Genomic DNA, 25,607 nt, shown 5'->3' on the forward strand with positions numbered 1-25,607 from the left:
CTGGAACAAGGGAACAGTTGGAAAAGAAATGAGGGAAGAATAAGAATATCTGAAGCTGTTCCCATAATCTTCTTAATTTCACTATTACATTTATTGTCAGGAACTGGACTGAAGAGGAATGGTGCCCTCCCCCCTTCTCCTGAACCTTCCCGAGAACAAGAGGACAGTATAGATTTAGAACAGTGGTTTGCAGAAGGGCATAGTTCAGAGGCTGCAGAGGGCAGAAGCTGGGAAATACTGGAAGAGAAACAGCAGGAAGAAGGAGAAGCACCAGGGGAGAGACAGCTGACACACTCAGTGTCCTTGGAAAGCATTCCTGACCCCACCTCTCCCAAGGCCAGATGGGCATTGAGGGTATTAGAACAGAGAGCTCAGAGGCAGAAAGCTGAGATTAACTGATGAAGGAGTGACATTGAATAGGGGACACGTAGGGGAGTGGAACTTTACTTGGAGCAATGTCATCGTTGAATAGAGACTACATTCTTTGTCTCTCTGTGAATACTGAATAAATTACATGGTAAGGACTTTTCGTCTTTATCTGCTTTTTTGGCTGCCGCCAGGGGAGGGATAGGATTCCCCTGAAGCCTTGACATTTATACACCACCTTTCATTCAGGATGGCACTCTTCAATGATCACACTAAAGATTATGTGGTACATAGGATTTCCATGCTGTTTTCCATCTAGGTATGAGATGGACCCAGACCTCATTATCTTCAACAATGCCTTTTAATCACATTACTTCAGACCATGGTCTGGGATCTCCCCTTTTTAATATTTGAGCTCATTTGAAATGCATTTCAAAGTTAAGCAGTTCAGGATAACTTTGTAGACCGATCTGCACATCTGACAGCAATATGCTGAGTCTGTCACTCATGATGGATCATTTGAAAGCTCCATCCTGAACATTCGTCTTTGTCCTCTGCAAGCAGTGACATTCCATAACGTGTTTTTCTCACTTTGGCTCTCAAATAATTTAGACATAATGATCATTCTCTTGGGACTTTGGAAATAATCTGGTCTGAGCTCCTGGGGGGGGGGATCTCTAAGTACTGTTTCAGAAGGAGCATATATAATTTTCCTTCCCCCCAAAAAACCACACTTCCACTGTAGTTTGAAATCAGAAGCAGAGACCTGGAGCACAATGTAGATGATTTCAGTATCACATTTATTTCATTATAGAAGATAAATTGACAGATCCTTTCTCAAGTTAAATTTGTGAAAGTTACATAAATATAAAGACCTTAATAGAGAAATACTGAAAGATCACTGAAAGTATGAGAAAATTGTACAAATCTTAGAAGAAATATATACAGTAAACCAGTAATTATAGTAATAATAATATCTTGTTCCTTTCTCTTGTTGGATGCATCACCGTGATAGTCTGTTTTCCTAATATATGTTGGATAATCTTCTTTCACATATGCAAGACAGTACACCAGCTATACTTTCCAGATCCACAGTGCAAGCAGTTTTATAATCTGATGGGAATGAGAATGGAATGGAATATGCCAAACAAATGTGTATAAGCAGCAGATCCAAGGTAAGATGGATTTCCCTTGGATAAGGAAAGTAGTTCTTTGCATTCAGAAGATGATAATAAAGTCTAGATGGGTATAATTTATTCCTTTAATTTAATCTAAAGTCATTAGCTCAGAGAAAATTGATGGAAACCCTAGATAGGATCATAGATGGCCCTACAGATGTTGCTGGATTGCAACTTCCATTGTCCCTGACCATTCTGGCTGGGGCTGACTGAATGACACAGGTTACACATCCTTGATATTTGGCATGGTTAAATAGAAAATAATCTAAGAGAGGATGGCTGGGGTTTGAGAAGTCCTTAGCTTGAGATTCTAATGTACTAGTTAGATTGCTAAAATTCACCTTATACCTGTGACTGAACTAACACAGATTGTATGATGAGCTGAAGTTGTCAAAAAAGAATTTCCTCTAATTATCTAGGGAACTAGCTTTACATTCCAGTTTTTCCACACAGTGGAAGAAACCAAAGCTTACCCCATATGTTGCCATGAAAATTCTGAATAATGGCAATCTAGACTATTTCTGTCATTTTACTGAATGAGCATCACAAAAGGTACTCTGGGAGAAAAGTCCATGGTGTGGTTTCTCTGAATTGTATGTACAGAATGGGAAACACCAAGGGAGCAATTCTAAGCTCCCAGAAATGGAGACTGGGAGGTTATTGGATACTGCAGAATTTTGTCTTTGTGTTGTGATAAGGAGGCGACTTTAAGAGGAAGAGGTCCAAGTTCATCCATGAATGGAGGAAACCTTCACCACTGTTGCCAACCCATCATTACTGTTGTGAGGCCATGATTTTATTGTTAGGATAAAATCATATGCAGGAAACTCTATGACACCCCACCCCTCAAAAATCAGTATTGGGACTGTTTTCTCACATCTCATTAAAACTACAAATGTGTATACCAGAATAATATATGTGTGCATATTTTATACACCAAACCTGCACAAGTTGTGGCACTCTAAAATTAGCAGAGTCTTGTATTGTGGCTGTACTGCCAACATAGGTGTTTCATAGCACACAGCCATTCAGTTTTTCAGTCCAGAACAAGCAGTTAAAAGCAGGAGGCTTGCTTACTCTCTAGTGGGCTATTATTTATGACTGATGGACAAGCATGGGGTCCAAGCTGTACATGCCTCTTGCAGACTCAAATCATTAATTAAGAGTATCAATGAGCGTTTTTTTTCCTTTACTAACTTTAGGCTGGCTACAGTCTGCCAAGAAAGAAATGAGCAATCATAGTTTTGTGACTGAGTTCCAGCTAAAAGGATTCTCTGATGTTCTGGAGCTGCACATTATATACTTTTTGGGTTTCTTCCTCATCTACTTGGCAGCTGTGACTGGAAATATTCTCGTGATAACTGCTGTAGCCCTCAACAAACACCTGCAAACCCCAATGTACTTTTTCCTGGTTAATTTAAACATCATTGATATGGGTTTCATCTCAGTCACTGTTCCCAAAGCCATGGCTAATTCCCTGATGAACACTAAGAGAATTTCATATTATGGATGTATGGCTCAGGTCTTCTTCTTTTTTTGGGCTGGGGCATCAGAATTCATCCTCTTGACAGTCATGGCCTATGATCGTTATGTTGCCATCTGCAATCCACTGAACTATGTGAGAGAAATGAACAGAGGAGTCTGTATTAAAATGGCCACCAGCGCATGGATCTTTGGGTTTTTGGATGCAACACTGAACACTGTCTGCACATTTATCATCCCTTTCTGCTCCAATAACATCAACCAGTTCTTCTGTGAAATCCCACAGCTTCTAAAGCTTTCCTGTTCCAACTCCTCGTATCTCATTGAAACTGGGGCTCTTGTTTTTACTGTTCTGATATGTATAAGCTGTTTTTGTTTCACAATCATTTCCTATGTGCACATTTTCAGAGCTGTGTTTGCCATTCCTTCTGCAAAGGGAAGGCAAAAAGCATTTTCTACCTGCCTGCCCCATTTTGCTGTGCTCTCCTTGTTCTATTTCACTGGAATCTATGCCTGTTTGGGGACAACCTTTAGAGCCTCATCAGGCTTGGATTTCTTGCTTGCAGTGTTGTATTCAATGGTCCCTCCTTTCATGAACCCGATCATTTATAGCATGAGGAACAAAGAGATAACAGCAGCACTTCAGAGGTTTTGCCATAAGAAAAGAAATCTGCTGTCAATTTAGAAACTTGAGTTGAGCAGGTATAATTCCAGTCCACTGATGTTTTAGTTAAAAAAGAAGTTGGATATCTAACAAGTCACATGGATTTCAACAGAACCTAAGGCCAAAACTAGATGATCATCTAAAAAAAGAGAGAGAGAATTCTTTAAAAAGATAGTAATGAACATCCAGTCTGGTTTTGAATCTTGGCATGACAATAGAGAGATTGCAATCTTTTGTCCCTTGCTGTGTTCCCAATCTAGACTATGGGGATAAATGTTCCCATTCATATCAATGGAAGTTTTTCTTCTAATGCAAATAGATGTGGAAATTTAACAAATAGTTAAAGTACCTCTATTCTGCTTCACTAGAGTCCCACTCCAGATTCGGACCCATGAGTCTGCTATTTCTTTATTTATTTAGTCATTCTAAATTGCTAATTGAAGGCAGACATTTTATCTTGTTGGGACAACAGTCATACTAATGTTAGTTGTATGGACGATTTGCTGATTCTTCCTTTTGCAAAAATATTGTTTTGGATCCAAAGGCTGCCCTTCAAAATGAATATTTCTCCAAATATTTATCTGATAGAAGAAAGCTTTCCATCAAGGCAAAGGGTATTCCATATTTTATCCATTATGTATAAAATATTTGTATTTCACTGATTCCCTTTCCCCCACCTCCTTCCTTCCTTCCAAAATCCAACACATAGTAAATGGTCATCTGATTCCACTTCACATCACCCTAACATTTAGGTAATCTTTCTCCACTACTGTATATTGTGAATGTATATCTTATGCCTGTAAAGTTATCTTCTAATTTCTGAAAGTGTGCATATGTATTTTAAAAAGGAAAACATTTGCCCTACATTTGTATTCCTCTTTGACAGTATTTAATAATTTCAATAAAGCTGAGATGTTGCAGTTCAGATCTGTCAGGAAATTGAAAAGCCCTTCAGTTTAACCATTAACACATACACAAACCCTTTGTAGTTACCCAGTGAAAAGGGGTGTGCATTCTCCGCTGCATGGACAAAAGTTGCATGATCTTTGCACTTAACATGCAGACTTTTTTTTTTTTAAAGCAAATTGCATCAGTTAGCAAGAGCTGAGAATTGAGGGGATCAGAGGGGGCATAGAGAGAAAATTTATCCACTTCTGTAGCCCTAAGGAAAATCCTTATGAAGGCGGAATTTGCTTTTTGAGGAAATCGTCCATTGGTGCCCTACACAGAATGAATTCTTGAAGCAGAGGTGCTCTGTCCCCATTGTTGGTTATAGAGGTACCATGAATGACAGCTGGAAAAGCAAACCTTGACGTGATTCTCAGCCAGGAATAAGAAGAACTGGGCAAATGCTGTACACTGAATAATTTTAGTATAAAAATTACACAGATTCCAATGACACCTTAATGACTAACTTTAATCATGTTATGTAATTATTTAAAGTTGAAACAAAAGGGAAGTTGCAATGAGTCTTTACAACATAAAGTTCATTAAAGAAACAAATTGTTACATGATTCCTGGAATACCTGCTTCTTGCTTTGCAGATCTTTTCCCACCTGGCTGGGGCCCTGACTGACTCCACCTAAGGCTGCTGAAAAGACTCTTGGGATGGGGTATTGCTGTTATTGATATTATTTTTTGTTTACTATGATTTATGTGGAAATGCTTACATTGGTTGTATACTTTTTGATGGTTTATGAATTGTTTATGAAAACATATAGAAAAAGTGGCCAAAAAAAGCTCCCTCGTTGGCTAGCAAGGTCAAACTTACACCTTATTAACTATAAGTATATTCTATTGTTGTACTGTGTATTTTGGGTCTATGGGCCACAATAAAGCTGTGTGTGCGGTTTGCTTGTTGTTGTCATTACTAAGAAGCATCTCACTTCTGAGCTTTGTCAGTCTCCAGGGAACACATTTCTGATCCAATTTATACAACCAAATATAGTATAAGAGAAATTAATATGGCTTCTTCCAGTGCAGTGCCCCTGCCCTTGTTCTGGTCAGAGCTAGAGAAAGAAAGGATATCAAACCTATAGATGTACATTTCCTTCAAAAGCTGTACATTATGTATGAAGACACCGCAGAGAGAAACTGAAGATGTACTAATGGAAGAAAATCATAACGAAAAAAGAGTAAGTTTTCTCAATTTCTCTCTCACTCTGCAATTGGACTTCTCAATTTTCTTTGCTATCTACCTCTCTAATCAATTATTATGCTATTTGTTAATCCCCCCATCCACTCTTTATCCCATTCTACATTATTACGTGTCCTTCAATAGCACACCATTTCAGAAATATGTCTTCCTTTGCTATGCCTTTGCTATTTCAACCAAACAGCACCCTGTTTTCATATGCTGAAACAGATGGCAACCAAAATGTTCAAGATTCAGGAACAACTACCCTCTGGGGTTTGGTTATAATATTTGGATGGGGGAGGGAAAGGAGTTTCAACTTAGGAAACAAAGCTGAGTTGGGGGGGGACATAACAGAACTGTATAAAATTATTCATAGTGTGGAGAAAGTAAATAGGTTTCTCCATCTTTCATAATACTTGAACCTGGGGCTATCCAGTTTTGGATGTGGGAAGATTCAGAAAAGGCAATGGAAAATACTTCTTCACATAGTACAGATGACCACCTCCTTGCATGGCTTTAAAAAGGGGAGTAGACAAATTCATGGAAGATAAGTCTGTCTCTAAATGTCAGTTGATGGGGAAAGACAAGTAGGGAGAGGGCTATTGCACATGTGTCCTTCTGTGAAAGAGGCACCTTATCTAAAGCAACACATTAGCTTGTGATAATTCACATACAATTTGTAAAATGCATAATGACTTTAAGTGTAAATCAACTGAGTAGTGTTCCTTTTTTCATGGATGTAGAATTTCTCATAAATCCCTTTCATTTTACAGAAGTTGCTAGCCTGACTGAGCCAGGAACCTACCAGCTCAGATGGACATATGCTGGATCCAAACTCCATGCATCCTGGAGGATCAAGCCATAGGATTTTGCCCTTTGGAAGAATATCCACTTCTTAAGATTTACACCAGCCTATATTTGACTGAGCCAAGTTAGGAGCAAGGAATCAGCCAGCTGACCTGGAGCTGTGTTGGAGCTCTGCAGCATCCTAAACTGCTCATCCCCGTAGATCTTGCCACAGGATTGCCCCCTAGTCTGCTAGTCTTTTTAAATTCATCACATGATTCTTTTCAGTGTTTCATTTAACATATTAACAAAAGTACCCAACTTTAATTCACATCTCTTCAAATTCCCTCACTTTCCCCATAAAAAAACTGATGAATAATTGTGAGTTATTTATACTAAAAAATTAAAGACAGGAAAAATCCTTCACGGACACCTGTCCAAATAGTCTAACACTTTCTGCATGACTTCATGGCTATCTTCCTTTCCAGAAGTAGCTGAGTTTCCTGAGGAGAAAATGTCCAACACAAGCACAGTAACATACTTTCTACTTGTGGGTTTCTCTGAGATTCAAGAACTGCCCAAACTAAACTTCATAATGTTTCTCATAATATATTTTGTTGCCTTAATGGGAAATATTCTCATAATAACCACGGTAGTTCTCAATGTCCACCTCCATACCCCAATGTATTTCTTTGTCCTAAATCTATCCATTGTTGACCTTGGATACATTTCAGCCACTATCCCCAAAGCCATGACAAATTCCTTAATGAAGACTAGAGTGATCCTATATGCTCATTGTGTTGTCCAGTTATTTTCATTTGTTCTCTGTGGTGCATGTGAATTTTTCCTCTTGACAGTCATGGCCTATGACCGCTACGTTGCCATTTGTCATCCACTGCATTATGAAACCGTAATGAGCAGAGGCAGATGCATTCAACTGGCATGCTTTGCATGGACATTCGGCCTTCTAACAGCAACATTGCACACTGGGGCCACATTTGCAAGTCCCTTCTGCTCCATCGTCATCAACCAGTTCTTCTGTGAAATACCACAGATGCTCAGACTATCCTGCTCTGACTTGTATATTCTTGAAGTTGGAGCTATTGGTCTGACTGGCTGTTTATATTTTGGATGCTTCCTTTTCATCCTTGCATCTTATGTGCAGATATTTAAAGCAGTGATGAGAATCCCCTCTGTACAAGGAAGGCAGAAGGCCTTCTCTACCTGCCTGCCCCATATAATTGTACTATCCATGTTCTACTTCTTTGGTGTCTTTGCCTACATGCGGCCAGTCAATAGGATTCCATCGCCGATGGATCTGATTGCTGCTGTAGCCTATTGTGTTGTGCCACCATTGATGAATCCAATAATATATAGCATGCGAAACAAGGATATCAAAGGAGGACTCTGGAAACTGATTGCCTGGAAATCTCCTGGGAAGACAATTGTCCAATTGTCACTGCTCACTTCAGCATTTGCTCCTTCATGAAAATTCTCAAATTGTAATTATTTGTTAATAATGTAGCTGATGGAAAATAAGTGCTGGTTAAACTTTTCCTATATTTATCTTTTTAATAAAATAAAATAAAAACCTGAAGGAGACTGAGAGAGACATCCTCACTGAAGATGGGTGCTGGGTAACATGACTTGTATTTGGGGTGCATTAATAGATAAAATTCACCCTTGTGAAGAGGTCTACAATTAACTGACTGTGGTAGCATTTGAGATTTCACAGCAGCAAGGTATTATTGTTCAGGGAACTCTGCCCAGTGTCCCCTCACTCCCCATCAGAGGTTCAAAGTATATGGAACAAAACTGTGGTGTTTTTTATTACACTCGATGAGGGTTTAACACTGGATAATAACTGGATAATAACTGTAATAAGTAAGGCACACATCTTGGTTTTAAACACAAATTCTGAACATTTTAAAAACGGGTCCTCTGGTGCATGTTTGGGTTAAAAGTGGGTCCTGAGACTAAAAAGGTTTAAGACTACTTGTTCACTGGAGGGCACCATGTTGGCTACTCCTGCTTTGTATAATAATAATATAATATAATATAATATAATATAATATAATATAATATAATATAATAATATAATATAATAATATACAAATCATAGAATCATAGAGTTGGAAGAGACCACAAGGGCCATCGAGTCCAACCCCCTGCCAAGCAGGAAACACCATCAGAGCACTCCTGACATATGGTTGTCAAGCCTCTGCTTAAAGACCTCCAAAGAAGGAGACTCCACCACACTCCTTGGCAGCAAATTCCACTGTCGAACAGCTCTTACTGTCAGGAAGTTCTTCCTAATGTTTAGGTGGAATCTTCTTTCTTGTAGTTTGGATCCATTGCTCCGTGTCCACTTCTCTGGAGCAGCAGAAAACAACCTTTCTCCCTCCTCTATGTGACATCCTTTTATATATTTGAACATGGCTATCATATCACCCCTTAACCTCCTCTTCTCCAGGCTAAACATGCCCAGCTCCCTTAGCCGTTCCTCATAAGGCATCGTTTCCAGGCCTTTGACCATTTTGGTTGCCCTCCTCTGGACACGTTCCAGTTTGTCAGTGTCCTTCTGAACTGTGGTGCCCAGAACTGGACACAGTACTCCAGGTGAGGTCTGACCAGAGCAGAATACAGTGGCACTATTACTTCCCTTGATCTAGATGCTATACTCCTATTGATGCAGCCCAGAATTGCATTGGCTTTTTTAGCTGCCGCATCACACTGTTGGCTCATGTCAAGTTTGTGGTCAACCAAGACTCCTAGATCCTTTTCACATGTACTGCTCTCAAGCCAGGTGTCACCCATCTTGTATTTGTGCCTCTCATTTTTTTTTGCCCAAGTGCAATACTTTACATTTCTCCCTGTTAAAATTCATCTTGTTTGTTTTGGCCCAGTTCTCTAATCTGTCAAGGTCTTTTGAAGTGTGATCCTGTCCTCTGGGGTGTTAGCCACCCCTCCCAGTTTGGTGTCATCTGCAAATTTGATCAGGATGCCCTTGAGTCCATCATCCAAGTCTTTGATAAAGATGTTGAATCAATACCAGGAGTCCAGTGTTGGAATAGACGGATGACTGGGAGCAACTGCCAGGATCATATAACACCAGTCCTAAAGGATCTACATCGGCTCCCAGTACATTTCTGAGTACAATTCAACATGCTGGTGCTGATCTTTAAAGCCCTAAATGGCTTTGTCCCTACATATCTGAAGGAGCATCTCCACCCCCATCGTTGAGCCCAGACACTGAGGTCCACCTTTGAGGGCCTTCTGGAGGTTCCCTCACTGTGAATAGTGAAGTTACAGGGAAACAGGCAGAGGACCTTCTCAGTAGTAGCACCTGCCCTGTGGAACACCCTCCTGTGAGATGTCAAGGAAATGAACAAGTATCTGACTTTTAGAAGACATCTGAAGGCAGCCCTGTATAGTGAAGTTATTATGTCTGATGTCTTACTGTGTTTTAATTTGTTGGTAGCCACCAAGAGTGGCTGGGGAAACTCAGTCAGATGGGTGGCATATAAATTATTATTATTATTATTATTATTATTATTATTATTATTAATTATAACATTACTAATACTGCTGTATATTAACAGTGCATACTTTGATGTAATGAAAAACCATTTCCTCCTCTACCACCCACCCAAAAATAATTTAAAGTGAAGCTGTCTTTCTGGGCTGGAGGAGCATTGGACAATTTCCTGTTTGGGCTGGAGCTTTCCTCAAACAATAAGATATTCCTGCTTCTGGAATGTTTCTGTGTTGTCCTTGCCTTTGATGCCCAGTTCAACTCTTTGTTTCTCGTTGACCTCAGCTTCCTGTGTGTGGCATAGTGACTGCTCCCCGCTTAAAACGGGGGGCGCCCTTTGCGTGGACGCGTGCAGCCCCTAGATCTGGAGCGGCTCCAACAGCATAGGCTTGGCTTTGCCTTCCCTCAGGTGGGATACCTGGAGGTCTCCGCCTACCTCAGTCAGTTGTCCAATCCCACCTGGGGGAAGCGTTGCCAAGGAGACCAGGCCAGGTAGGGGAGGGATTACCTGCCCACACAATAGAGGGAGGATCTTACCTGGGAATCCTCACTTGGCTCCAGAGCTTCTCCCACCCTACCCACCCTCAGTTAATGTCTTATTTTGCAGGTTAACTTTTCTTCACAGGTATGCGGGCGCTGCTACGTTAAGGTCGCTGTTAAAGGGCCGGAAAGGAATTTCCCTGCATTGGCAGGTTTCGCCTTTCCCGTAGCAAAACGTCACAACTTTGGCGGTATCAGGCCTTGGGCGGAATCCTTTTGTCCATCTTCCTCTTTGCGGCGGCGATACCAGGGTTCCCCGTTAAAGGGGTTTTCTGAAGGGAGGCTTTGACCGTACGCCGAAAAGTCGTCATTGCTCTCCCCTGCGGCGGCGGCGTTACGGGGGCGGCTATCTCTGCTTGAACATATGTTCTCCAGAGCCGGCCCATCCCCCCCACACACACTGGATAACCCTGATGCTCCCTAGGTCCCCGGCTGGGGACTGGGGAGGGAGAACGCCCAATGCCTGAGCCAAGGTCTACCCACATTTGAAATTTAATAAAGTTGTGGCCAATTTAATCCCATAGCACGTTGTCTTGAGTCGTTATTCCACATGACGGGGGGACCGCGCGGGATCTGGGGACTCCGCCTGTCCACGCAATAACAAATCCAAAGGGCTTACTCAATGATACCTGTTTTGTGGTATCTATCCAACATTTTTTCTCACTTTCTTATATTCCTTTATGTTTGCCATCTGTTATCCATGTCTAGACCCCCCCTCCCTTCAGGATTATATCATTCTGAAATTTCACTCATGATACATTTAGATTTATTGCTGATGTACTCAAATATCAGTTGAAGGCAGAAGCTGGAAAAGTTTGTGAAGAGATTAATCTATGGCTGTAATTAAGAAGGGTTTGAATAAAATAATTTGGTTGGAATTGACACTTCAAATATTTCAGTAGCTGTTTGTTGTAAGCATTACATCACTTCTAAAAGAAAAGTACATTTCCCCTCATTATTTCACAGTCCATTGTGCTCAGCTAAATTAGTTCAAAGGCATAAGACTGTCCCTTGAGTAACAGTTAAGCTAAATTCTTCCATCAAGACCACAAACACCTGAAAAACTGCCTTGATAATTACACTTCATTATATTGATTGGAAAGCATTATCTCAATAATGTTCACCTATTTCCCTTCTTATTTCTCTGATTTCTCTTCAGAGAAATAAAATAAGTGTACCATTTAAAAATAGTTGCAATAGTTAATTCAGAACTTGAATCCTCAGCAGATGAGAACTTTAATAAATCATGCTCACCTAGCATTGACCCTAAAAATCTTCCAAGTCTCACATTAAATGAGTTGTATAGAATGTGTGTTGTGTGTTCTCCTTATTTCCCTCAGAGACTAATTAAAACAGTTTGTAGATGCTAATGATTCATTATTTGTGTTTCATTATTCCTGCCATCCCAGTCGGGGGGAAAAATTGTCAAAATCTTACTGAGGTGTATATTTCACAGTTTTTCTGCAGAGAAAAGGAAAATAAAGCTTAGATTCAAACACTTTTTTAAAAAACCCAATGTCCCATTACATAGTCCTACACTTTCATATTGTGATTAGGTCAGGTGCAATCCTATAGTACTTACATGGAAGTAAGTCCCATAAAAATCACTGGGCTTACTTCTCAGCAGCCATGAATAAGAGTCTGCTGTAACTTCCCAAAAATATGAGAATCACCCTCACATTCTCCAAAGTAACAGAAATATGACCAATGGTGACACCAGGAAAAACAACAACAATGGGATGGGGTGGGGCATAGAGTGGTGAGAATTTGCACCATATAGTAGATTCCTGAAAGAGAATGAATGCTATAGTACTCTATTTCACAGTCAAAATTCATTTTCCCTGAAGGACACCTTATAGATTTTGATGGTAGACTTTCAAGTAAGGCTGTGTAGCATTCCCTTGTTTTGAAACCTAGCTTAAGATAGTGTTTGCTGAATCACAGAATCGTAGAACTGCAGACTTGGAAGGGACCGCAAAGGCCATCTAGTCCAACTTTCTGCAATGCAGGAATATTTTGTACAACTCATGACCCTGAGATTAAGAGTCTCAAGCTCTACCGGCTGAGCGATTCTCACTGATATCTACTTCTCAAAGGCCATCTAGTCCAACTTTCTGCAATGCAGGAATATTTTGTACAACTCATGACCCTGAGATTAAGAGTCTCAAGCTCTACCGGCTGAGCGATTCTCACTGATATCTACTTCTCAAAAGCTTTTCTCCTCCCACAAAAGAGGATCTTGTTTCTGTCATTTGGAGGGCAGTTGGGATTTTTAAAAAAAGAATTTCTCTACAATTTCAGAGGTTGGAGGGTTGAGCTTTCCTTACTGTTGCAAGGTGGTAGAAGACGTAGGGTGTGTTATCCTAGCCATTACATATTTGTTCCACACTCTGCAGTCTCTCTGGTCACCCATATCCATGAACTGAAAAAGGGTTCCCCTGGGCTGTAACTGAAGCACAGGGAGTTGCCGAGTCTGGCTACCAAGTGCCTGAGAATGGTGCTCTTGATGCTTTTATTTTTAAGGAATTCCTTACTTTATGTTTCCCCCCCTCATTGATTTCTCTGAGGCAGCTAATTGCATAATAGATAATATGCATGTTCATTAAATTCACATAGTTTTCTTCAGAACCTTTTGTAAAATGCCAATTTATACACATTTAAATGTTAAAATGATAAATTGAATAACTGAGCACAATACTTGTATTTAATTGGTTTAATAATGATACCAATTAATACATGCAATTAAACCAATTAATACATGCAATGTGGCTCAGTTATTCAGTTTATCAATTTAATGTGTAAATGGGTCTAAACTGGCATTTTACAAAAGGTTCTGAAGAAAGCAGTCATTCATTCATAGATAGATAGATAGATAGATAGATAGATAGATAGATGGTGTATGGTAGGAATTGGGAATCTGTGGGCTTCCATATGTTGCTGGAGTCCAACTCCCATAATAGTCAGAAAGGAGAGTTCCCCATCCTGGCTGAATATGTATGTTACAGCAGCCACATCCTAGAAGATTCCTTTCCTTCTGTTAAAGATGAAGTGTGGGAATGCTTTAGTGAAGATGATGATGTTATCTAGTTTGAATACGGCCTTGTATAGAATGTGTGTAATTTGCCCGAACTTTCTTTTTCTTTCTTTCTTTCTTTCTTTCTTTCTTTCTTTCTTTCTTTCTTTTCCCACCTTTCCTTTCTTCCTATCCTCCTCTCTTTGTTATTGTCACAGCAATTAGGCTGAAAGCTTGTGAGCAGCCCAAGATCACCCAAGGTGAGCTTCATGGCTGAGTGGCGATTTGAACCCTGGTTTTCCAGATCTTAGTCCAACACTGCACTAACCACTGCACTACACCAAATTTATATACCACTTGAGTGTAAGAAAACTCTAAGCAGTTTACACAAAAATATAAAATAAATCTTTAAGGTTGTTTTCCCTATGCATATAGGTTTTGGGTTTAAATATTTAAATAAGTAAATGTGTTCCAGTTCACCCAACCTTCTGTGTCTTGCATCCTTTGTGGTCACAATAAATGAAAGATAATTTCCCAGCTGAGTTTCTTCATGCAGCTGTTGTAGTCCCCAGGTAACAAGTTTCACAAATGCTTGGACCCAAAAGAGAAAGAGGGAGAAAAACTACCAAAATAAACCTTCAAGTCACATGCACATATACACCTCTTTAGCAGCCTTAAATACCAGAATCAGTGGAAGAAAACACTTTACTCTCCATTTAGAATCTGAATGTCCTAGTGATATGTTCATAGATTAATATAGAAACGCATAACATGATGGGTGATCACCACAATAATTCAGAAGAAATAATCAACAGCAAGGTAATAATCTACTTTCCCCCCTCACCATCTCAATAAAAAACTTCTCTGAATGACATTTTTGTTGTGAATATATTATATTTTCCCTCTTTTCCCTTTCATTTTCCTTCTCTACTCCATGAATTGACTTTTTAAGATGTACGTGCAGTTTAAGTTAAAGTGTTATTTGAGAGAAAAGTGGAGGGACTAAATATATGGAGGCTAAGAAATCTTTCAGCAAAGATTGAAAAGCCATCCATTGGAGATACACTAGCTCCAAATTTCCTTCACAAAAATGGTGATTGAACTAGACAATCTGTGCTTCTAATTAAGAATCTTTCAAATCAGACATAAACTTAAAGCTCTTAGTTCTGTTTATATTTTATTTACATTAACTGTCTTGTATCTTTATTCTTGGGGCATGAAATCTAGCTCTTTCAGTGAAAACAGCTGATGAATTTGAAGGAGAGATGAAACTACTGAAATGTTTATGGAACAGTTCCCATATTCCCAGTTCAGGGTTAAATTCAGATATGTGCTTTAAAACATTTTTTTGGTACAGTGTTACGTTCCTCTTTTTACTTCATGTCTTAGGCTCAGTGATATTCCTGAGTCATCTTGTTGGTCAGTATAGGCAACAGAGGCCAGATTATGTAAGTCTTTGGTCTTATGCAGCAGATTTCTTATGTTCAGGCTCATGCCCTCAAATTATATCACTTCTTTCTCTCCTTCTTCCCATAGAGTAGATGATGTCAAATGAGACAAACTTTCTTCTTCTGGGATTCTCTGATATTCGGGAGCTGCAAATTTTACACTTTGTGATATTTCTTCTGATTTATTTGGCTGCTGTCATGGGAAATCTACTCATAATCATACTCATAACCCTCAACCGTCAACTTCACACGCCAATGTACTTTTTCTTGATGAATTTATCCATTGCAGACATTGGCAACATCTCCATCAATGTCCCCAAAGCCATGAGCAACTCCCTCATGAACACCAGGTTGATTTCATATCCAGAATGTGTTTCCCAAGTCTTTTTCCTCATCTTCTTTGCAGTGACTGACCTGGTCCTCCTCACAGTCATGGCTTATGATCGATATGTCGCCATCTGCAATCCACTACGATATGAGACACTGATGAACATGAGAGCCTGCATCCAAATGGCAGCCAGTTCATGGATTACTGGTTTTTTCTTTGCAGCGTTAGACACTGGGGGCACATTTTCCATCACTTTCTGCTCCAACGTTCTCAACCAGTTTTTTTGTGAAATTCCACAATTGCTAAAACTCTCATGTAATGACAATTATATGGCAGAAGTTGGTGTCCTTGTATTTGTTGAATCTGTAGCTTTAGGTTGCTTTATTTTTATAATTTACTCATATGTTCAGATCTTCACCAACGTACTAAGAATCCCTTCTGTGCAGGGAAGAAAGAAAGCATTGTCTACCTGCTTGCCACACCTCATTGTTGTCTCCTTATTTATCTGCACTGGCACGTTTGCCTATATGTGTCCAACTCAAAAAGCCCCAAAACATCTGGTCATGATGATTTCTGTGTTATATTCTATGTTGCCACCCATGATGAATCCAGTGATTTATAGCATGAGAAATCAAGAGATCAGATCCGCACTGTCAAAACTTTTTGGATGGAAACTATGTTCCAAGCATCAGATGACAACCATCATTTTATGATCCTGTGCTAGTGTGTTTCACAACTTAAGTTCCTAAGAGAAATATACCCATATGTATATAACCTATACCTAGAGTTGCCTTAAACAGGGACAGACTACTTGTCTATCTAGCCTCATGAAATCATATATTATTTCTGCTTCTTTGCTCATCATTGTTGTGTGTGTGTGGTGAGTCAGATAACATTAGGCAGTGTGACAGAAGCAGCCCAGGGAGCAAAGATCGGCACTTCTGAAGAACTATAGAAAAAAGCATGTTTATTTCTCACTATGCATACCAACCAAATTATTTGTGTATTGTCAGGAAATGCACAGCATTCAGCTGTGCTATGCACATTTCCAAAGGCATGCTGTCGATTCACTGCACTCAATTTGGCACCTGCTGTAAACATTTTTGTTTAGGCAAACCTTCCCAGAGATCTAAAAGGTTAATGTTTATTTCAATCTGTTTTTAGTTTATTGCTGATTCTATTTTTTTGAGTGTTTAAATAGTTGTTTTTAACTGCTTTTGCCAATAATTTTTTTTATTCTTTTGTAAACTGATTTGATTTTTTTAAAACAAACGAATAGTGTATAATTTTTTCTAAATAAAATTATCATTCTAAATAAAATATATCATTTGCCCTACAGAATCATGCACATGAGCAGGGTTGCCATCTCATCCTCCCTCCCCTGCCCTATACCCAATTGCAAAAAAATGAGCAAATGCAGCTTTCATGGCCCTGGAATATCAAGACTTTTTTTAAAAAAAAATGCTCTACCCTTTCCCACTGCATGCTCTCATATACAGGCAGGGGGGTAACTGCTACAAGTCTAGGCTGCGGTGGAAGCTTTTTGCCTGCCTGGAAGTGGGCTTGCCCCAAAATGGGAGGAGGAGGAAGAGAGAGTCAAAGACAGGTGGCAGGGAGAGAATGCTAGAGAACCTCCACCCAGAAAGGAAGAGGGTGGGTGGGAAGTGGATAATGGCATAACCTCTCAACATTGTGGGAGGGCAATTTGAAACACTCCCTCCATGCTGCCAACCTTGTTGCTCTTCTTGCTGCTGACACCTTCCTTGCCTGACTGGTCACTTGCCCCCTCCCTCCCCCTTGCCCATTTGTCCGCTGTCGTCCTCCTCCTCCTCAGCCTCAGGGAAGAATTGGGAGATGCCACAGGACTTGCCATGGGCCTGACGCTACCTGGCATGAGGTTGCACCAGCCTGCAGAGTGTCAGAAGATCCCTGTCCACAATATCCTTCTTAATAGGTTGTCTGCTTGAAAGACTAGTGGTACTTTCATTTCCTTACTTCTGCTCCTCTTTGGATGTTTGACTGTCATCAACAGTGGTTTCTCTTGAAAGTGAAATATCTCTGGAAGGGAACTTTTTGATACCCCCCCTCCCCCCACACACAAATACTAGATTCCTTCAGAAACTGAATGTACTCAGAAACATAGTTTAAAATATGCACAAGAAGTTGCTGAGAACCAATTGAGCCCCTCTTCAGAGTGTTTTAAAGGGTTAATTTCTCTTTCCTACAGATTTGAACCACTTAAGAGGAATAGAATTAACAGAATTATAATAAACTAAAAGCACTTTTTTCTCTATCTATAAAAGATAATTTCCCAGCTGATCTTGTACGCTGAGACATAGTGGTCCCAAGGCAACAAGTTTCTCAAGTGCTCAGAAACAAAAAAGGAAGAAATGTTGCAACAATCAAAACAGCTTCAAATCACATGCACACATATATACCTCCTTGGCAGACTTGAATACTAGAATCAGTGGAAGACAGTCAATTAGATGTATATTTCAAATCTGAAGCTCATAGCGGTACATATTAGGAATGCACTAGCTGTGAATTTCCTCCACTAAATGGATGGACTTGATTGCCTACAAAGTCCCTTTGCACTCTACGATGCTGCAGTTAAGACATTAAAAGTACTAAATTGCCAGGTATTACTTCAAACCATTCACTTTTTTATGCTTTAATTCTGGGTGATGGAGAGCCACCTGTTCAGTACTAAGGGCTGGTGAATTTGAAGGGCAGTGGTAAAACTACTGATGATTAATGATGCATTTCCCATATTCACAATTAGAGGCAGATACATACTCTTCATTTCAAAATAATAATTTACAATTCTTTTTATGACTTCATGGTTCTTGTACAACATGGGGCTACTGTCCCAATCTAAGAATTAAGGAATTTCTACATGTCTCTCCTCTTGCTTTATGGCAGGAGAGTGAAAAACATTTCACCTTAATATTATCATGTTCCCTTGGGGTAACTAAGAAGATGCTGGATGCTAGCAATGGTTTGGGACTATGCCAGTGGAGGACAGAGTGAGAGCCAAAATTGCATGGGGCCATCCACTCTTTCCTTCTGCAGCCCTTTTTCTCACCCCCCTTTCTCGCACAGAATGGTGCTGGGGAGGAACAGATCAATTGTGCCAGAGGGTCTGAACTGACCTTTACCTAAGAGCATTTGAAATATATTGACGAATGCAGGTTGTTGTTTTTTTAAAAGACAAATGTTCAGGTAACAGCTGATATGGAACAAGTCAGATATTATGAGTCATTTGTTCCAAATCTTTCTCTGCTACATTCTTCCCGTCTCATATTCTTTTTTTATGTCTACTGTATTTATATTCCTGAGACTTGGCTTCCTTCAATTATCGGCCTGCAAATTCATCAACTTGTTCTGCACTCAGCGAATGTGGGAGGATCTGTCCTGCTGATAGTGCTCAAAAGAGGGGAAAGGTGGTGTTTGCCGTTGTTCTCATTGATAACATCTTTTGAAACAGTGAATATGAGCTAGGGCACACAAACACTTAAGTAGTTGATTTCTTTAAATCTGAACAAATGATGTCTGAATGTGTGAATCAATTCAAATGATATGATGGTTAATTTGATTCGTTGTGATACCAAAATATGACTTTTCATGGGCCAACTGCACATGAATGTCCTTATTTCATGGGCCAATGATTAATGGATGACAATAAAACTTTAGGTAGGGCTAGAAAAGATTCTGCTCTGAATCGTGTCAGCCAATGTAAACAATACAGTGGCACCTCAGGTTAAGAACTTAATTCATTCCGGAGGTCCATTCTTAAACTGAAACTGTTCTTAACCCTAGGTAACACTTTAGTTAATGGGGCCTCCTGCTCCCGCTGCTGCTGCGCCACCACTGGGCGATTTCTGTTCTCATCCTGAAGCAAAGTTCTTAACCTGAGGTACTATTTCTGGGTTAGCGGAGTCTGTAACCTGAAGTGTCTGTAACCTGAAGCGTCTGTAACCCAAGGTACCACTGTATTGATTAAGATAGATCAGGGTGTTACTCAGCTTCCTATATTCCTAGCTGCATATGATCCCAGCTTTGGGAGCAGCAAATGTGGAAGAAAGCTTTTGCCCTTGTTTACTGCTTATGGACTTCAAAGAGACATCTGATTATCTACTAAAGAAAAAAAATGAGCTGGACTGAATAAGGTTTTGGTTTCATCCAGCAGAGTTCTTATATCAAGGATCAGGCACCTCCAAATTCTATCAGTTCTTTCTCTCCTTCTTCCCACAGGGTAGATGATGTCAAATGAGACCAATTTTCTTCTTCTGGGATTCTCTGATATGCGGGAGCTGCAAATTTTACACTTTGTGATATTTCTTCTGATTTATTTGGCTACTGTCATGGGAAATCTACTCATAATCATACTCATAACCCTCAACCGTCAACTTCACACGCCAATGTACTTTTTCTTGATGAATTTATCCATTGCAGACATTGGCAACATCTCCATCAATGTCCCCAAAGCCATGAGCAACTCCCTCATGAACACCAGGTTGATTTCATATCCAGAATGTGTTTCCCAAGTCTTTTTCCTCATCTTCTTTGCAGTGACTGACCTGGTCCTCCTCACAGTCATGGCTTATGATCGATATGTCGCCATCTGCAATCCACTACGATATGAGACAGTGATGAACATGAGAGCTTGCATCCAAATGGCAGCTAGTGCATGGATGACTGGCCTTTTCAATGCTATGTTGCACACTGGGGGCACATTTTCCATCACTTTCTGCTCTAACGTTCTCAACCAGTTTTTTTGTGAAATCCCACAATTGCTGAAGCTCTCCTGTAATGACAATTATATGACAGAAGTTGGGATCAATGTATTTGCAGCATGTGAAGCTTTCGGTTGCTTTATCTTCATAATCTTTTCTTATGTTCAGATTTTCACCAACGTACTAAGAATCCCCTCAGTGCAAGGGAAGAAGAAAGCCTTATCTACCTGCTTGCCACACCTCATTGTTGTCTCCTTATTTATCTGCACTGGCACCCTTGGCTATTTGTGCCCAACTCAAAATGCCCCCAAAGATCTGGTCATGATGATTTCTGTGCTATATTCTATGTTGCCACCTATGATGAATCCAGTGATTTATAGCATGAGAAATCAAGAGATCAGATCAGCACTGTCAAAACATTTTGGATGGAAACTATGTTCCAAGCATCAAATGAAAATCATTTTGTAATCCACTGTATTTTGATATGGGCATTAAGGAGGGAGAATAAATTATTTTGGTTTGCATTTTAACATCACCCACCATACTTTGTCAGTCCCTGACTTTCCAATCGATTGGAACATGACTCTCAGTGAGATAGTGCATTTCTCCAATTTTTGCAATGCAGTGGCAGGTCAAATAAATGTGCAAGAATATGTTTGTTTTAATGAAAAGGTGCATAAAGAATAGGGTGAGAGACAATTTAAACAAACAAAATGCACATTTTAGGGGCAAAATGCATACCTCAGGTGAACAAACCTACAATTTTAATTGGATTTTAGTAAAAAAAAAATTAAAAGTTAGTGGTTTGATGAATAAATGATTGTGTATATGCAAAATTGACATGGAGTAGAAATATTCTGGTCCATTTACAGCAAGTAGATATCTTCTTAATAGTATATGTTCTGTAGTAGCAATGGTGGATTTGGTGTGGTTTTTTAAAGGTATGGACTTATAATTATTTCATAATCAGAAAGAAAGAAAGAAAGAAAGAAAGAAAGAAAGAAAGAAGGAAAGAAAGAAGGAAAGAAAGAAAGAAAGAAAGAAAGAAAGAAAGAAAGAAAGAAAGAGAGTCCTTTTTGTTTTAGGGCAGAAGTACTGGGATTTAAATTCCTACAATTCTTACCAATAAGGCCCAAAAGAGCTAGGAATCTGACCAGGGGCACCGACTTGCTCCCCATTGAGGGGGTGAGGCTACGTGACATGTCACGTGACTCTACCCAGCTTGCCTGGCAGGATGCACGGAGGGCGATCTTCATGTTTGTTTGTCCCAGCTGCTGCCCGGCTCCTGTGCTTCCAGGCTGCTGGGCAGAGGCTGGGGTGCACAGAAGTTGTGCAGCGGTGGCAGAGGTTGGTGGCAGCCCCCCCCCCCAATATTGTGGGGCACTGCCCCCTGCTGAAAAATAATGGGGGAGCTGAAGCCTCCTCTGCCCCTTATACCCGGTGCGCCTGGATCTGACTATCTGAAATACCACTTCCTATTACACATGCCTTCACATGAAGTGCTCTTCCATCAGACACCAGTTATGTGGTGTTTGGTGTGAGGAAGATTCCATGCTTGTTGCACTTCTTGGTTTAAATACTTTCCCCAGAAAAGCTAATCTTTCACCATACTTACATTGTTTCAGCACCACTGAAAAGGCTTGGTTATTTGTAAAGAAGGTTGGTTTACATTTTCTATTGACATTCAGAAACACCGTATGTGTTCGTATGTGTTTGTTCATTTATTTAATTAATTACATTTACTTTCCATAAAATATCTCAAAGTAATTTCATAATAAGAACATAAACAATAAAGAGATTTAAAAACAGGCTGCTGTTTCCAGCCATGAACCTGAATAATTGCACTCCCAGCCTCTGAAGATTGGGGGCTCAAATTGGACATAATGGGAGATAGCAGAGGCTAGCTTCCCCCTTAATTCCCCCAATGAATTTGGGGGGTGCCTTGAACCCACAGACACCTTCTGCTGTCAGAGTTGGAAGACTTCACCAAGAATGGAGGGGCAGGGTGCTGTGTTATGCCGTGACTCCATTTTGAAGAAAGCCTTGATCAACAACCTAGTTCACTGTGGATCCCCTTCTATTTTGGATAACTGGGTTAAGTAAAAGGCACCCCAGCTGGCCTGATGTTGACAAAAGCAGCTGGCCTGATGTTGACAAAAGCGGATAACAATTTGACAGCTAATTTGCAGGTTAAATTGCTGCTGGGATGGGACTTTGAAAAAAGAGGGGTAGAACCTTTGACTACCATTTACTTACCTCCATGTACTTCTGAATCCTATCTGTCAGAAATGATGGGAGCCATGTCAATGAAGTACCCTCCTAACTCCCATTCCCTCAGGATGATCCATGGTTGACAATACAGGAAAACCAATGGGGCAACATTTCCCCTTCCAGCTCCTGGCCCAAAGTGGTTTCCATGCTGAAGCCTGGCCAGAAGCCAGAATGGAAAGGATCTCAATTATCAATTTCATATAGAAACATTTGAAACTATGTCAAACAAACAAACAAGCAAACCACTTGTTCACACAACTTGTTCAAAAAGGGGGTGTTGGACACAAAATGACAGTTCTTCAAATTGGAGGAGTCTGATTATGTTTTCGTTTTCAAAAGAGGCCATATTATCACCTCATTTAGTACTTCCCCTGAGATAAGTGTTTATAACTTTGCTAGCCCAAGTGTAGAAGTCTAAACATCCTGATTTCAATGACCAGGATGAGAATACAAGCAATTAGCTACACTTCTCCCAAGAGCCTGTCCACATTTCAAGGTCAACAAAGTACAGTAGAAGGTATTCAAGAAGAGAGTGAGGGGGCAGGGTAAGACAACATCAGGGCCTCTTTCTATCAGAATGACCCCCTCTTAATGCTAAAGGACACCATCTGCCCTGTGAGAAATGAGAACAGAGTGATATATGCAGGCAAGCAATTTCAGGTCCTCCTCCAGTTGAACTGTCCTCTACCACTACCCCAATTCACCTTTATATTTTATATCATTTTATCATTTTAAAATTGTAAATGGTCTTGGCCTCAGCAGAAAGGTAGTATAGCTATATGTAACAAAAAACCCGCGAAAACATAGCCTCCTCCAGAATAGCTACTGAAAAACTAGAATACAATCAAAATGGATCTCAGCAATGCTGTCTGCAAAGTGCTTTGCAAGCATGTGTCAGTGGGCCTCAGTGTCATCATCTATTTTCTCTTGAGGAGATAGCTACTGTCTCAAAGGCCTTTCGTAATATGGAGCAGCTTCTTGCAGCATAGAATCCCTGTACTCTTGAGTCTGAACCTGGACCTGAAGCTATGAGAATGAATTACTGACATAGGTCTAGCTCCCATGAGTTGAACAGTCCCATTAGCTTATCAGTGCCAATTATCTAGGCTAGGGTAAGGGAAATAATAATAAAGGCAAAAGAAGAAATATCAACAAACTTTTCCGATTAGCTGCACTGAGCTCCTGGGAACACGTCTCCAAGAAACCAAAGACAGACATATAAATTCCTTTCCACAACTGAAAAACTGAAAAGCTACACTGAAAGACATAGAGTCTTGATTCAAATGAAGAATGGAAGTGATGCAATGAAGAGACAAATGCAAACACTTCACTGATCCAGCTGGAAGACAAATTGCATCTACAGTACTGTTGATAATACACAGTGCTTTTTCTGGGGGTACTCAAGGGCATGCAGTCCTGAAACTCATCCCCCCTTCAATGTTTAAAGTGTGGTACTTACTGTAGCAACATCATGGTGAGTACCAGTACCATTTTTCTTTTAAAAAGCACTGATAATATGTATGAGGAAAAGTAAATAAACAGTTTCTTATTCCCACCCCCTTTCTTCTCACCATCCTCATCCCCATTCTCTTGTCTCTTTGCCCATTCATCTTCCAAGCACAATTTCTCCATCTTTTACTTTTCCCTCAGATGCTCAGGGCAGACTGAAGACACACAATGAACAGAATGAGTTAGCTGAGATATATACGGGGAGAGAAAGAGAGAGAATAGAATAGAATAGAATAGAATAGAATAGAATAGAATAGAATAGAATAGAATAGAATAGAATAGAAAATAGATAAATAAGTAGCCCAACTTTCTTGAAACCAAATGTGCTTGCTTGCTGTGTTTGTGAGACACTTTGTAGACAGGTTTTTAGAGTGACAAACTTTCCTGGAATGAGCAATTAAAGTAAATTAAAATGTTGTTTTCTAACTATGCAAAAGACCCCATTTGCACTTGTAACAGTGTGGGGGTCTTTGAAGACCAGGTTGTGTCTCAGCAGCACTTCCTGGAATGACCCTGTCACATCATCATTTCAGGAAAACCTGCTAGGCTAGAAGCCAGTTCTGAAATAGCCCAATGTCACTGTGTGTATGCCCAGGGCATGTGAAACACGTTTTGACCTTTTTTTAAAAAAAGGAATCTCAGCCACCTCATTACATTAACAAGGAAGTCACTGCAAAATACTCACACATAGCATTTATATGAAGGTCTTACATTCCTAGCAAAAGAGGCAGAAAAAAAATAAGGAATGTTGCAGGGAGTGGTTTTGGGGGGGTGGGGAGAGGGGGAGAAAGCAGGCTTTGACACAGCACAGCATGATGTTTAGATCATGTAACAGCATTACCAGAATAGCCATGGGGAGAGTTGTCATCTGAATTGACCACAGGGCCTATATCCTGTGTCCATATCTCTGTACTGTAGCCTGTTGCTGGTTATAGGTTGGGATGCTGGTCTTAGAAAGCAGACCCTCCAAGTGTCCCTTTTTTCCAGGGTCGCCCCTGATTTAGAGAAGTCGTCCCAGTTTCTGATTTGATCCTGGAATGTCTCGCTTGTCCTTATGGTGTTCTTATTTTCATTGGAGAAATGTTGGAGGGTATGGTAGGATGTCCCTTTTTCATTTGTGAAATGTTTGAGAGTTTGGAGTTATCCAATCCCTGAGCCGTCTGAAGGCAATCCTGTATAGGGAAGTTGTTTTTTTTAAAAAAAATGTTAAAAGTTTTATTATGTTTCTATATATGTAGGAATCTGTCCAAAGTGCTGGGGCCACCCAGTAGGATGTGTGGGGTATAAATATTAAAATTATCATTACGGAGTGGGGTGTCCCAATTTTGATCAGAGAAATGTTGGTGAAAGTAATGTGTGAGTACTATCAGCTGGGAAGTAAAAGTGAAATCAAGATATAGCACCTGTATAAGTCAGTAGGTTTCCTATATAAAGGGGGGGTGTTCCCTTACATCTCCAGTATGTTGTTGCACTATATTCTCCAAAAAATGAATGTCTTCCATGGATTAGTCTAGGCTCGGGTTGTTGGTGGGGTGTAATTGCTGTTGGAATAGCCTACATGACCCAGGTGTCAAAGGTCTCATCAAAGCAGAAGAGAGACTATGGTGGGCAGAA

General features: G+C 40.1%; 3 protein-coding genes across 3 annotated transcripts; all 3 read left to right on the forward strand.

The window, feature by feature from the left end:
• Positions 1–7,127: 7,127 nt before the first annotated feature.
• LOC310747412 (olfactory receptor 14A16-like) lies at positions 7,128–8,102 on the forward strand (the record flags this gene model as incomplete). Its single annotated transcript, XM_083581775.1, has 1 exon — positions 7,128–8,102. One exon carries the CDS (start codon positions 7,128–7,130, stop codon positions 8,100–8,102), a length of 975 nt encoding a protein of 324 aa, XP_083437901.1.
• Positions 8,103–15,245: 7,143 nt separating this feature from the next.
• Positions 15,246–16,269, forward strand: LOC310746669 (olfactory receptor 14A16-like; the record flags this gene model as incomplete). The annotated part of the gene is made up of 1 exon (XM_083580650.1): positions 15,246–16,269. The coding sequence occupies one exon, from the start codon at positions 15,246–15,248 to the stop codon at positions 16,188–16,190; it is 945 nt and encodes a 314-aa protein (XP_083436776.1). The 3' UTR covers positions 16,191–16,269.
• A 3,470-nt stretch (positions 16,270–19,739) lies between these two features.
• Positions 19,740–20,681, forward strand: LOC310747413 (olfactory receptor 14A16-like; the record flags this gene model as incomplete). The annotated part of the gene is made up of 1 exon (XM_083581776.1): positions 19,740–20,681. One exon carries the CDS (start codon positions 19,740–19,742, stop codon positions 20,679–20,681), a length of 942 nt encoding a protein of 313 aa, XP_083437902.1.
• Between the last annotated feature and the right edge of the window lie 4,926 nt (positions 20,682–25,607).

The sequence above is a fragment of the Podarcis filfolensis genome, assembly GCF_964270895.1.
Source record: "Podarcis filfolensis genome assembly, chromosome: 13".
Classification (NCBI taxonomy): domain Eukaryota; kingdom Metazoa; phylum Chordata; class Lepidosauria; order Squamata; family Lacertidae; genus Podarcis; species Podarcis filfolensis.